The 14,124-nt window shown below is 38.7% G+C and overlaps 1 protein-coding gene and 1 long non-coding RNA gene across 6 annotated transcripts in view; one reads left to right on the plus strand and one right to left on the minus strand.

Moving 5' to 3' along the window:
- The window catches only part of LOC148133280 (uncharacterized), a 265,114-nt gene that overhangs the window by 245,776 nt on the left and 5,214 nt on the right, over positions 1-14,124 (minus strand). The window lies entirely within an intron of this gene.
- EPS8L2 (EPS8 signaling adaptor L2) overlaps positions 1-14,124 on the plus strand; it is a 96,668-nt gene that overhangs the window by 17,987 nt on the left and 64,557 nt on the right. Inside the window, exons 1-3 of one of the 5 annotated variants that reach the window (XM_087950774.1) lie at positions 2,710-2,728; positions 9,358-9,421; positions 12,162-12,217. The exons of 1 other annotated variant lie outside the window; for it this stretch is intronic. In XM_087950774.1, coding sequence (XP_087806900.1) covers positions 2,719-2,728; positions 9,358-9,421; positions 12,162-12,217 — 130 coding nt within the window. In that variant the 5' untranslated portion in view covers positions 2,710-2,718. Of the gene's footprint in view, positions 1-2,709; positions 2,729-4,506; positions 4,610-9,357; positions 9,422-12,161; positions 12,218-14,124 lie in introns of those variants that run through there. 3 more of the 5 variants (XM_087950773.1, XM_087950775.1, XM_087950776.1) reach the window with 3 other exon arrangements.

Raw genomic sequence — 14,124 nt, forward strand, 5'->3', positions numbered from 1 at the left:
CCTGCTGCCATTCTTTTTTTGCCCTCTGGATGGAAAGAGCTGGGCACAGCTGCCAGCTGTATCAGTTCTTAGCAGCATCCCTTAGTCCACCAGATAACTGAGTGGCTAAGAAAAAGGAAACTGGGGCAGAAGAGTGGTTCTCTCCAAAGCTAGCAGCAAAGTTGCTTTTATATAGATTAAACACTCTTCTGGAGGAAAGCTAAACCTGCTGTCAAGATCAGCCCTCCAGAGAGCTAATTGAGGGAACTAGTTCTTTCAATTGATGACGCAGCTTTCCCGGTTTTGACAGAGATGCTATCCTGCTTTTATCCAGACAGGGTCAAAGGAGAGGCCAGTCAGATATCTGTTGAAAGTTACCTCCTCCTCCATCATTGTCCTGACTGGCAGATCATTTCCTTCTTGCTATATTATTCAGAAAGTGGGAAGACACCAAAGCCAGAGGATTTCCCCAATTGCTTTGCTTATCTGCCCCATGTATGTGAAATTGGAACACAAGGTTTTGGCAGAAAGCCAAAATAGAGACTATAAATGCAAAACAGAGACTCACTATTTTCTACCAAGATGGATAGTAATACTTTAACTCAGCGGTTGAGCAAGCTCTTACAAAATGATTCTGAAATTACAAATGCCTGGTTGAGCTTAAATTCAGTGGCCAGGACGCAGGCAGTACAGTACATCGGGATCCCCAAGCCCCAGTCTGTAGACAGGTACCGGTCTGCGGCATGCCAGAAACTACTCTGCGCAAACAAGCGAAGACCCATCTATAGGATGCAGGCAGCACACAAAACCACACCCCATTCCCAGTCCATGGGGAAAAAAACCTTTCTCCATGGAACCTGTCCCAGATGCCCAAAAGGTTGAGGGCCATTGCAGTATAGGACATTTCTGAATAAATGCTTAAAAGTTGTTCTGCAAGGAACCTTTCTTCATACCTATTTAGTTGGCATACTTCCTGGTATTAAAATTATTCACCTACAGCAACAGATTTCAAATTCATAGGATTAAGAATTCCCCAATTTAGGAATTCTGAATTTAAATTTGATTGTGTGTGCAAACCCAATGAGTATGGGGTGAAAATAGGATTCACTGAACAAACCTAGATTTTTTTTTTTTTGAAGTAGCAGCAATAATATATGGTTAATGTTGCGGTAATGGCTATCAATAAGAAGTCAAATGTGTTTTGTGTTTTTAAATCAACAAGAGAAAGATTTTGTTTTCTTTTTTTACTTTTAAACTCCATTTCTTTCCCTCATTTGTAATTCTTAAATAAAGTTCAATATTCAAATCCATATTAAATTGAGTAAGATAAAATATGAAATTATTTTCCAAATTCTCTTTGCTTTATTTTCAGTCCAAAAAACAGGGGTTTTTTTCCCCCACGCCAAAAGCAATAACGCATGCTGTAGCACAATCATCACTAGTTATTTCTTCAATAAAACCCTTTCATCCCAGAGAGTTACAGTGAGCTTTTATATGAAGATGTTTGTATATTTTTTTCTATGACAGCCTTCCCCCTCCCCCCACAAAAAAAGATCTACCAATATAATGTACCTCCTTTTTTGGACTGTTCCCTTTTACAGTGCTGAATTACCAAACTCACGAGAAGGTGCCACTCTCTATTTTCCTCCTTGGAAACTAAGCCTTGCTTGCCATACTCATAAAGTACTTTATAGTCAGTTCTTGAAAAGTGATTCCCTTCAGTGAATGACTCTTTTTGTTTGTGGAAGGACTGATATGAGAGTTTCACGAATGAAGGCCAATATCCGTGTTCCAGGATACTGTTGCAGGATCCAATCTGGGTCGGTCATCAGAGGTTTTGTCTTCCAAGTTTTCAGACTCATGCTGGAATGGGCTCCAGAACGATCCAGATTGGATCTTGCGATATGACAGATTAGCTTAACTCAAGTTTTGAGGAAGAGGGATTCATTCAGGTAGCTTGTGAAACTTGAATGGAGTTATTACTGAGCTTCGCTTTTCGGCTAGAATCCTGTACTCGTTTGATGTAAGTCTGATTGTACTAAAATGCATCTGGTAGTATGTGACTACATTACAAAAGTGATTGCCTTCTACCAAATTCAGTATCTATACTATACTATCTATACTATACTAAGCCATACTGTTGAATAGGGGTGTGGGTGTGTGGTTTCAAAAATACATCCTTTTTAAATTAAATGTTTGAAAAGAAGCAATTTTCAGCTTTTGTTTGTTTGTTTGGCTTGCTGTGATATATGAGTTTACTTTTTGCTTGACTAGACACCAACTCAGGGCAACTCCATGCACAGAATTTCTGCTGTCTTGTGATTATCCCACGTTGGTGTTTCTCCTGACAGATGAGTCCATTTACTTCCGCATCAACTGCAGTGCAAGAGAAACATCTTGGATCTACTTTGCAGTCAAAAAAAGCTAATGCTGTGCCAAGCTGTGAGGCAGTCTGCTTTCCCCTTTGGTGGGAATTCTCACCTCACCTTATGTCTTACCTCATTGGCTCTCTCCCCTCCCCACAGCTTTCATCCCCCTGCTGGACATGGCCCAAAATTCAGTAGAGCCAAAGCACCTTTTGTTTGGCAACTGTTTTTCATAGCAATTGCTTAGGCTCTTTAGAATCACCAAGCATTATGTTTCTTACAACATGGAATCACTACTCATTGGACATGGATAAGGAAGCTGTCTGATGCCGGTTAGTGTGTTCTCCTGCTGGTCACTTAATTGGTTCCTGCCATGTGTCAAGGTCAGCTGCTGAATTGCGGGATTAGCTATCAACTGTTTTGCAAAGAGAAACTGTTGCCATATGGAAGAGATTTTGCTGGATTTCTTTGGTCGTTTGTGAAAAACAGGCTGTATTCATTCAGAAACGCTTTATGACTGAGCATACAGGCAGAGAAACAGGGGAAGCCCAATTTATACTTGTCCTTTGAAGTTTGCCTTATAGAGTAAGTCTAATCTATTAACAATATTAAAGATATTGCATGTGTGTTTAAATATATCATTGAGGCACAGCTTTCTGAACTAATTAGCAAATAATCTTATAGCATTCCACTCTTGGGAAAACAAAGAAACAAACAACAGGATTAGCATCCATATAATTCCTTGCAGTTGATTGATCTCAGCCTTACCAGGTAAAGCAGACCAGTAACACAGCCTAATAAGATAATTTTACTTTATTATTGTAAAGCCATGTTAACGAGACTTTTGCATGTCTGGAAGAACAATTCTCCCAGCATCATTTTTACAGCCCAATGACTAAGGGAGGGTCCCTCCTGAGCTTCTTGGTCTGTCCATTATGCAGCTGTGAGCTATGCTACCTTTTATTGGCCCGTTTCCTAGGCCGCATCTCTTCGCCCAGCATCCTAAGGTCATTCCACATACCATTACACTCTCTGGTGAATCCAGACTTGCAGGGAATATATTCCAGATACTACTAGTTGGGGACAAATATTAAACAAGAACATTTCCATGACATTTTACTTTTCAGTTTCCCAGGAACTTATAATTGGCTATTGCTCCAAGGAGAAGCACTTGAAGAAATCCTGTCGAGGAAAGCTTGCTTATTTATGGTTACTGCCCCTTTTCCAAATTTGGTGCACTCTCTGTTGCGTTCCATTACCAATGCCATATTTTCCAGCCAACATAGCTGCCAAATGGCAAAGGTTTTGAGAGGAACTAAAAATACCAGGAAGTGCTTTTAATAAGGTTGTTTATTATCATTTCTCTATTGCTGATATGATGTCTTCCAACATGCTTAGTTTTTTTTTTGTGGCACACCCATCATATTTCACTTGCAGTTTGGTTTAATTTCATGATTCCATTATATTTAATTTCTGCTAAATGTCAGCAATGTGAACTATTCTTGTTCAAGAACAAGGTGTACTGGTTTTGGGTTTGTAACAAGACCCACCCTCTTTCTTTGAATGACATGCAAGTTCCTTTTTGTTGCTCTAAGGTCACAAAAATTGTTCCCTGAATGGTGGATTTTGTATAAATTCCTAAATTCTGTGTATACCCAACAAAGGTCAGTGAAAGACCACTGTTTTCAGTAAATAAAAGTGGTGCTTTCTAAGGATCAGATTGCCATGGTGGCAACAGACAGGATGGATCGGAGATATGGAATACATCCCCTTCAGTAGCTGCTTTTCTGATAAACAGACTCATTTCCAGCATCAGCTAGTATTTTAGAGGTTCCTCCCATCTTCCACAGATAGAAGGGAACATTTTTTCAAAACATAGGCTAGCTACAAGGCATGTGTGTATGTTAAAAGCAAAATACAAGAACTTTTGTATAACCAAATATATTTGAATCTCATACAATAGATCAGTTAAACTTTCCTCTAATACAACTTTCCTGTAATAGGCAATTGCTTTTGAAAAAGAAAGTCTCCATGTTGCTTATCATTTCCCATTCAGTGTGTGGGTTTTAATATCATGTGCAAGTTTATTTATTAGGCAGCTATAGCCAATCTTCTGCACAATATTTTGTTTCAGTTATGACTTTCATATGCTTTCCAATAGGAAGAGACTCAAAAATTGGAGACTCATTGTGTGTGAATAAAGCAACCCCAAGCATGATGCAATTTGTTTCCTATACGTCCCTCCTTGCAAAGGATGCCCCACGGTAAGGATGCCCCACAATGTGGCCAACTGAGATGTCCGCAGAAGGGTGACTTTGAAAGGAATTGTTGTAGGAAAGGTAATTCAGTTGTAAAAGTAAAAGAACTAGTTCACTAATTCATGTTAGCGACTATGCTTCTTTTTTATAGTTTGAAGAAACTGTGTCCCATACATCAAATTGACAGATTTATAAGAGAAAGGCAAAAAGGAAACCAAATATGTTACAGTAATGCTAAACCAAACCCTGTTAATATTGTACAATAAGATTTGTATGGGGAGCAAGCATTTGTGGTTTATTCAGTGTTTTTGCTGGTCATCTGATTGTTCACTCACACCCAACTTTCAGAGACTTTATGTATTGGCTGCCTCCAGTCTTTCTCATGATTTACAACTTTTTCAATGTTTCCAAGTTTAAACCTGTATCTTGCTCGACGGCATCAATCCAAAATATACTTTACTAGGTTTGTTTTTAGCATCTCCAACCATTCCAAGCATGATTGGGTTTTTTGAAGAATTTGATTACCTGATATGACCAGAATAAGACAGCCTTGTATTCTAGTCATATTTCTGGATTGATGCAGACTAAAATACGCTTGATTGTTTATTTTTGTTCTCCAAGCTATGCATATTACCCCATTTCCAAACTCATAATTTGAAGGAGTTTTTTCTTTTATCTGCTTTTTTATTGTCCAACTTTCACAAATATATGTAATTAATGGGAAAAATAGCTTTACCTATTCCATATTTGGTATTAAGAGTGATCTTGTTTTTTCAAATTGTCTCTATGCTAGTCATTGCAGTGCAACCAAATCAGGTTCAGTATCTCCTCTTTGAGTAAACCAAGAAAAATAAATAAAATCCTGAACTGATTCAATGTGTTTATTGTCACTTATTACTATGATGTGACTTTGTGTTTATAGATACACCGAGGAGAAAAATGTAAAATATGAATAAATTGGGTTATGTGAAGTACACAAGATTTGGTTTATATGTCAGATTTGGTTTGCATTTTAAAATGTATATGCCAAATTCTAACAATATTCCATATGTGTTATTTTGAGAATTGAGTTTTGGTAAATGATTATAAACTGTAATGGAATAGTATGATGTCTGCTTCAATTTTTGGCAGAATGGGAAGGGGAAAAAAGCAGTGATATGTTACCCTGCAAATTTTCAGCCAGATAATTTAAAGAGTTTTGCTACAGTGGAGTTTTGAAATATCCTCCATGTATTTCTTATGAGGCAGAGATATGAGGACTGAAGAATGACCAATAGCCATTTGAAAATAGTCCATCAAAGAGCCTGTGCAGAAGATGTCATGAACCAGTACAGAGAGTGTCCTATTCCAATTAAAAACAAAAATGTTAAAAAGCTGCTTTTAAAAAATTGAAGAGTTTCCTGTTCTATGAATAGTAGTTATTCTGGTCAGGCAGGTTTTTGACATGGCTGATGGGCAAGATTAACCTCTTCTGGGAATTATTTATTACGTGCTTCCTCCCCAACCATTAATAAGAATGTTTGAGATATGTTATTTAACTACATTCCAATAAAAGTATCATATGCAATGAACAGTAAACACACACTATCTTAGACCCATTCAAACAACAAAGAGGATCTAATTCACTCCAGGAAATGACAGAATGAGATAAGTGTCAGAAAGAAAATAAGAGGATTTTAAAAAATAAAAATTGATGGGAAGAACAGGGAGGAGGTGTCCTTGGTGCTCTCTGAGCTTGGTTGTTTTCTTGCAGACGCTTCATTACCCAAATTAATAGCACCGATGATGTTACCTGGTTTGGGTAATGAAAAGTCTGCAAGAAAACAATCAAGTTCAGAGAGCACCAAGGACCCCTCATTTCAACCCTGAGCTGCAAATATTCTCCCTCACTGAGAATAGAGAGAATTAAAAAGGAAGGAAAGGAGGGACAGAAAAGCTGTAGAGCTGTAAACATTCTGAATATGGAGACCAGGGGTGGGATTCCACCAGTTTTACAACTGGTTTGGTGATCTTACCTTCAACTGCAGCCCCTATAAAGCACAGGAAATGGGGGGGGCACTTCCTCATTGCACCAAACTGGTTTGGAGCGAGCTGAACACGGGAACAAGGTCGAATCCCACTCCTTATGGAGACTCACATGGAGACTCAGAAGAACTATGACATAGTTCATCAAAATAGATTCATGGTTAAAGAAAGATAAAGATAAAACATAAAGCCTTAGGAGAATGAGAATGTTTCAGACAAACAAAAGCAAAGAGGATTTTTAAATAATCCAATGCTCTCCCATCTCACTGTAAATCAGGAATTTATGTTTAAAAAAATAGGTTTCGTTGTAATAAAGAGATCATTTTTACATTTTTTTTAATGAATAGTCATCCTGAAGAATTTGCAAGTGATAGTTTCTATTTCATCAGAAAGAAATTCTAAAAATAGAAAGAATGGGGGCTTTGTTCTTTGGAAATGCCAAAAGTTTTCCTTTATATATATACTGTATATAGATGTTACTGTTTTCGTTCATGTTGTGAACTGATTAATCTTTAGAAGATATCCAGCATCTCAAAACATATTTAAAATTTATGGCTTAAAAATTGTTTTTGGGGTAGTTTTTTAAAAAAGGAATAATCAACTGACTCCAACATGAAGTAAAATATTTTTTCTCAAATGTGAATTCATTAATAAGCTTCTAAAAATAGCATTAGTTGTACTTTGCAGGTGGGGGTAGTTTCAGATCTGACTTTGGCATAAATTATAGATTAGAATATAGTTTTTATTTCTTTAATACTATGAAAGTTTTAATGTAGTACAATAAGCAAATTAATTTTAGCTGGCATTTCATCTGCAACCATTTGTCTTTCAAACTGATTATTCTCTTATGTATTTAATTTAAATGTATATTTATTGGTTGGTTGGTTGATCAGTTGGTTGGTTGGATTAAATTTGATACATTACTGGCTATTTAATCTCTTGGCATCTATCTCAGGATAAAAATGTATTTAGTTAAAATAAAGGATACTAAAAATGAACTAAAATGATCAGCAATTTAAAAAAAAGACTGCCCAAAGAGACACATTTTGAAGACCCTTAAAAGCAGAAATCAATCATCTTATCCACTCAGCCAGGAGGATTAATCAAAGATGTATCCCCAAGAAGATCCCAAGGCTGTTGTGGAGAAAGTCTGCAGGAATATCCACACTTTCTTCTTGGCTCATTGTTAGCATGGTCCCCTCAATCTTTTCTGAATACAGGAATAGATGATGCCCTTTAAATCCGTGAACTGCATTACACACCAGAACAACTAGACACAAGAACAGTTTTTTCCCGAAAGCCATCAATCTCTGCTAAACAAATAATTCCCTCAACCCTGTTCAACTATTACAAAGTCTGCATTACTATTACTGTTAATCTTCTCATTGCTCCTTATCACCCATCCCCTCCCACTTGTGACTGTATGACTGTAACTCTGACACTTGTATCCTTACGATTTATATTGACTGTTTCCTGGTATGATTGATTGCTTATTGTACCCTATGACTATTATTAAGTGTCGTACCTGATGATTCTCGACTCCTGACGAATGTATTTTTTCTTTTAGGTATACTGAGAGTATTTACACCAAGACAAATTCCTTGTGGGTCCAATCACACTTGGCCAATAAAGTATTCTGTTCTCTCAGTGAACCTAGAAATCCATCTTCCATTCCACTTTTAAATCCCCTGGTTCTTTGAAAGAACAGTCTGTTCCCTTTTGCATCAACAGGGCTATAATGGTACCATAAGGGAGAAGCAGGGGTGGGATTCGAATTTCTTAACAACGGGTTCTGTGGGCGTGCCCTAAATTGTGGGTGTGGCTTGGTGGTCATGTGACTGGCTGGGCATGGCTTGTATGTAAATATTGTAAATGTTTATGTAAATATTGATTTTTTTTATTTAAAAAAAGAGCAACTTTTACCCCAAATGAGGCCATGCAGGCAGGCAGATTGAGTTGCTGGCAGAATCACAGAGTCACTCGGAGATCTACCTTTCTGTAATCTGCTGCCTGAGTCTGCACTGAAAAATAGAAGCTTCAGTCCTAAGGGAGGTTCAGCTCTGCTCTCAGGCCAGTCGTGCGAATTGCCGGTTCTCTGAACTGTGCAGAATCGTAACAACCAGTTCTATAGAACTGGTCTGAACTGGTAGAATCCCACCCCCGGGTAGAAGATTTTATGGTGACTATAGTCCAGACTGAGCACCAGCCTGATCCCATTGCCAGCCCACCTGCAATTACAGGTAGCCCTCGACTTACAATCAAATTAAGCCCAAAATGCCCATTGTTGTTAAGCAAGATGTTTTTTCAGTGTCATTTTATGACCTTTCTTGCCACGGTTGTTAAGCGAATCACTGCAGTTGATAAGTTAGCAACCCAGTTGTTAAGTGAATCTGGCTTCCCCATTGATACTGCTTATCAAAAGATGGCAAAAGGTGATCACATGACCTTGGGACACCAAAGCGGTCATAAGTATGAACCAGTGGCCAAGCATCTGAATTTTGATCACATGATTATGGGACTGCTACAAAGATCATAAGTGAAAAATGGTCCTAAGTCACTTTTTTCAGTGGTCATCATAACTTTGAACGGTCACTAAATGAACTGTTGCAAGTCGAGGACTCCCTGTACACTGTTGTAATTTGTGAGACAAAAGTTATATAGATAAGCAAATCAATGATGACAATGTAAGCAGGGTAGCCTCTCAAGTAATCCATCTTGTTCTCTTGCAGGTGAATATCCAGGAAGCAGTATGAGCCAGAAAGGATCCATAGGCAGCCACTCTGGCTCTGCAAAGTAAGGAAACTAATGTTTAAATGGAACAAAGTGTGGGTGAAGGAGAAAGCAACTGGAGAGGTTCACAGTTCTGCAATCTGGATTGTCATAGAAAGTATATGGAGGATATGTAGAGGGCAAGTTTGCAGATGCTGAAAAGTAGAATTGTGTCTTGGGTAAAATAGTAATTCTGCTTTCTTATTTCTGGTTAGATGGGGTGGATATGAAATCCTCTAGTGCAGCGGTTGCCAACCAGTGGGGGTGCGGCCCACTAGTGGGCCGTGAGAAAATTTTGGTGGGCCACAGAGAAATCTCACCCCCAGAGCACCCCCCAAAGCAATTAATCCAGGATGTGCAGAAACACAAGGCTGCGACACCCACATGGCCCGCGGGAACCCTCCCCACCCACTCTCTCCTTACCCAGCAAACTTGCCTCGTAAATTTCTATTTTTCCTTTTTCTGACCATCATCTATTCTGCTGTGCCGGGAGATTTAGATTAGCTAGGAAGCAGGAAATGGTTGGATTTCTTGCTACCTACCTAGTCTTTAGATCTTTGGCCCTGCTTTTAAGCACAGCCGAAGCTCCCTTAGGACTGAAGGTTCTATTATTCAGTGCAGAGTCATAGCAAGCAAATTTGAGAGACTGAGCTAACCAATGGCAGATAGATAGATCATTGAATGAATCTGTGATTCTGTGAGCAACTCAATCTGCCTGCCTGCTTTGCCTGATTTTGGGTAAAAGTTGCTCTTTTTTATAAAAAAAATTCAATATTTACATACATGGTGTGTTGTGAGTTAATTTTATGAGTTTGCTTGCAAGCAAATTTGATGTGTCAGACTGAGCTAGCCAATGGCAGATAGATAGATTCCTGAATGAATCTGTGCTTCTGTGAGCAACTCAATCTGCCTGCCTGCTTGCCTGATTTTGGGTAAAAGTTGCTCTTTTTTTAATAAAAAATTCAATATTTATATAAATATTTATAATATTTACATACAAGCCATGCCCAGCCAGTCACATGACCACCAAGCCACACCCACAAATTAGGCCACGCCCACAGAACCGGTTAGTGGTCCCTGGGATTTAAAATTATGAGTTTGCTGGTCCCTGAGGTCCAAAAGGTTGGCGACCGCTGCTCTGGTGGGCCACTGGAACATGTACAGTTTACATTTCTGATTCCCTTTGGGTAATGATAGGAACAACTCAATTGTTTTTCTGTCCCCTAAAACAGTGGTTCCCAACCTTTTGGGACCGCGGACCGGCAGCAGTGACGGCAAGCAGCAGCAGGGGTGGGTGGGTAAGAGATGATTGCGGGTGCATAACCTAATTCCGCACATACACAAATAAAGCTTCTTGCACTCACCTGCCGCTTGCATGGACCGGTTCCCATGGCTCGGGTTGGAGACCCCTGCTCTAAAATTTTATAATTAAGTACGGGACTTGTAGCAAACAAAATATCTGTCAAAATGAGTATTATTTAAGAGACAAATCCCGCTTCTGACAACTGACACAAATACTTATGTGAGTCATGGTATTTGCATCATGATTTTATGGCACGTGTTTCATTCTCGTGACATGAAGTGGTGGTGACCCTTTGAGAGCTGTAGGCCATTTCATTTTAATGTATGCCGATTAGTGTACATTCAAAGTTACAATAAAGTTATTCTAAGTCTAAGCATTTGTGTGAGAGTGGGGAGCATTGGTTTTTGTGTGGAAGGACTGCAATCCCCATTAACTTTGGACACACAAACCCCTCCATAGTGCTTGTATATAGAATCATAGATTTGGAAGGAACCATTTAGTAGACTTGACTATGAGATGGCAGCAAACAGATAAATAATAGTCAACAACAACCACCCCCCAATTCAATGGAGGAATCCAGATTAAAACATCCATAGCATAGGACAGCCTAATCTCTCTTTCGACTCATCTACTAAAGGGGAATACAGCGCTTCTCTGAGTAATTGGTTCCAGTGTTAACTCCTCTGTTTGGGATTTTTTTTTTTATAATTGTCAATCTGCTTTCCTGTAACTTAAATGTATTAATTCATGTCCTCAGTTTTTAAATTGCAGAAGACATGTCTTGACTTCTTTTGCTTCAGGTTCAGGATGGAGACTTTGAGTTCTAATCTAGTGAAAGACACAGCAAGTCGTATAGCCTGAAACCAGCCTGCTGCTGATTTATGTCACTAAGAGATTACAGCTCCTTAAGAACATGGCAATTTGTTTCCTTTTAATTCTTTTATTATGTCATCAGCAGGGGATTTAATTTAATGTATTCAATTTAGGCACCGCCTGATTCCAAATTCTGACTCTAGGCGGTGTACAATAAAAACAAGCAAAAATAGAAAATACATTATAATAAGATTATTTAAAAAAGGTTGGTAACATAGTAAGTTGCAAAGAGCCAGAGCTGTTGCAAAATCTTTGCCCTATTTGAAACCTGAAAATTATAAGAGGCATAAGAAGTCAGCATCAAGTGAGGAGAATTGATAAGCTTATTGTCCAGTCTCTAGGAGAAATTGCTACATTTATCTGTTTGAGGAGTGAGAATTGGGAAAGGAAAAATTGAAAATGCTGTTTTTTTAATCTCATGATATGGAAAAAATGGAGGACCTTGCAGTCAAACCTTGCTTAGGATTCTATGTCCTGTTTTCCCGCATAGGAAACTCCTGTCATAAGCACAATGGGGAAAAATGGTGAATTTTCTCAAAGACAGATTAAAGTGCTCTTGTTTCATCTAACTGCTTTCTCTTTTTCCAGTGGCAGCATGGGTAAAGGAGACGGTGCTGGCAAAATGAGTGCAAAAGATCTATATGGTAAGTCCACAGTTTATGCTTAACAAAGCTTGTTTAAGCAAGTAAGGTTAGATCCAACTTTATATCTAACAAAGCAAGAGTTAACTTACAAAATGATGAAAAATGATCATTTGTTGGCAATTTAAAGAAAATTATTGATTGCTAACATAACATACACTGGGCATTTTTGAAGAAAATTGCCTTTCCATTTTCAATATAGAGTAATTCAACCAATTAATCCCTAATCCACAGGACCACAAGTGACAGGCTAATAAAAGCAATCACCTCTAAAAACAGTCATCATCATCTATCCTTCTGAAACTCAGGGGAATTTAAGGAATAATATAATATAATGTAATTCTTATATTAAACATATATCGATATTGCCATGTGTGGACTAGGTTAATGAACAGTTTGTACTGCTCTCCAGAATGAAGTGCACTTCAGTCACTCCCACTTGGCTCTTCTTGCTAATGCAAGCAGTTAAAGTAACTATCTGTGATTTATTTGGAGCAGCATCTATGCTTGCTAGGAATTCTGTTGGTTACCTGTGGGATACCTGGAAAACAACATCATGTAGCAGAAGATTATCATATACAAGGACAAGAATTATAAGACAGAGTTGCCAGAAGTTTAGATTAATCAAGAATCTCCTTTTAAATATGTAAAATAACTATTAGTTTGTAAGTGTTAGCCTTCTAGTCGGTTCTTGGACAAAGTGTGCCATGAATTCTTCAGTTGCCAATTGTTGGTTTTCTAAGCAGATCTTGTGTTGAGAAGTTAGTATGGTCAGGCTTCTTCTGTTACAATCTGTTAAACTGAACTTCTTCCAGATAGTTGGCCTGACCAACTATAGACTCCTTACTTTTGCTTCTGCAGGAGCATGTCCTTTGCTGGGCCAACTAGGCCAATGTTTCCAGCCTTTTTCATCACAGAAAAATTTGTATCTTTGCCCCAAAAGTGCTTTTTCAAGAGGCAACTGGGCTTTCTGGTTAACCAGAAAGTCCAGTTGCCTCTTGAAAAAACACTTTTGGGACAACCATGATCTGGATGACTGAAAACCTCCATAGACAATTTGCATCCGGGTTTCTATCAGCCCAGTTGGTCAGCCTTTTAGTGCCTGAAATTTGGCATTTCAACTCATTTCCCCCTCTCTCCTCAAATAGATGGGTTGCAAGAGTTTGGTGGACTCTGCATGTGTTGGTAGCTTTTATTACCCTTCTAGCATGTGTAATGCACAATTTTAATTTTCCCTCTTTTCACATCCTCTAGTTTCTAATGCGGTGTTGTCTTTGCTGGTGACACAACACATGTTTGATGGGAAACACACCAATTGTCCTAAAATTACCTTGCACTGAACTGTATGTAGGCACTGCCAGCTCATTGCTAAGGTGCAATAAAAGATAGGCTGTGGAGAGAGAAGTTTTTCTGTTGGCATACTGTCCTACCTCAAAGATGGGAGGAAAACACATAGCTGTTGCTCTGTAGATAAGCTCTGGGAGGCGCGGTTGTAAACCAGGAATCCCCCTGATGCAAAATTCATCTCTACTGCATTGAACTTGCTAATTAAGAGTGGTCTTAGAAGCTTCATGGATATTTATTGAAGTTCACTTCAGGATGCAGAAATATAATAAAACACCTTTTCTGTAGCTGCTCATAGTAGTAACAGGAGCTGATGAATGACCCTTCTTCCTACCTGCACAAATGAATGAATTGTCCTTTGCCTGCCACAAATGTTTCTTGTCTTCCCTTGAGGTCATTAGGGTACTGAATGCTCGCTCTTTGCCTTTGGCAACGAACACCCAAGCTTCTCATGTGTTAAGCTCCATATTCTAAAAGATTCGCCACATGCTTGCTGAAAGATCCGTAGGCTTACAGATCCAGCAGGTAGATCTCAGGTTTCTGCTTCATTCAGTACACAGCTGCCA

The sequence above is a fragment of the Notechis scutatus genome, chromosome 1, assembly GCF_049901735.1.
Source record: "Notechis scutatus isolate UNSWTSFEM ecotype Mainland chromosome 1, rNotScu1.2, whole genome shotgun sequence".
Taxonomy (NCBI): domain Eukaryota; kingdom Metazoa; phylum Chordata; class Lepidosauria; order Squamata; family Elapidae; genus Notechis; species Notechis scutatus.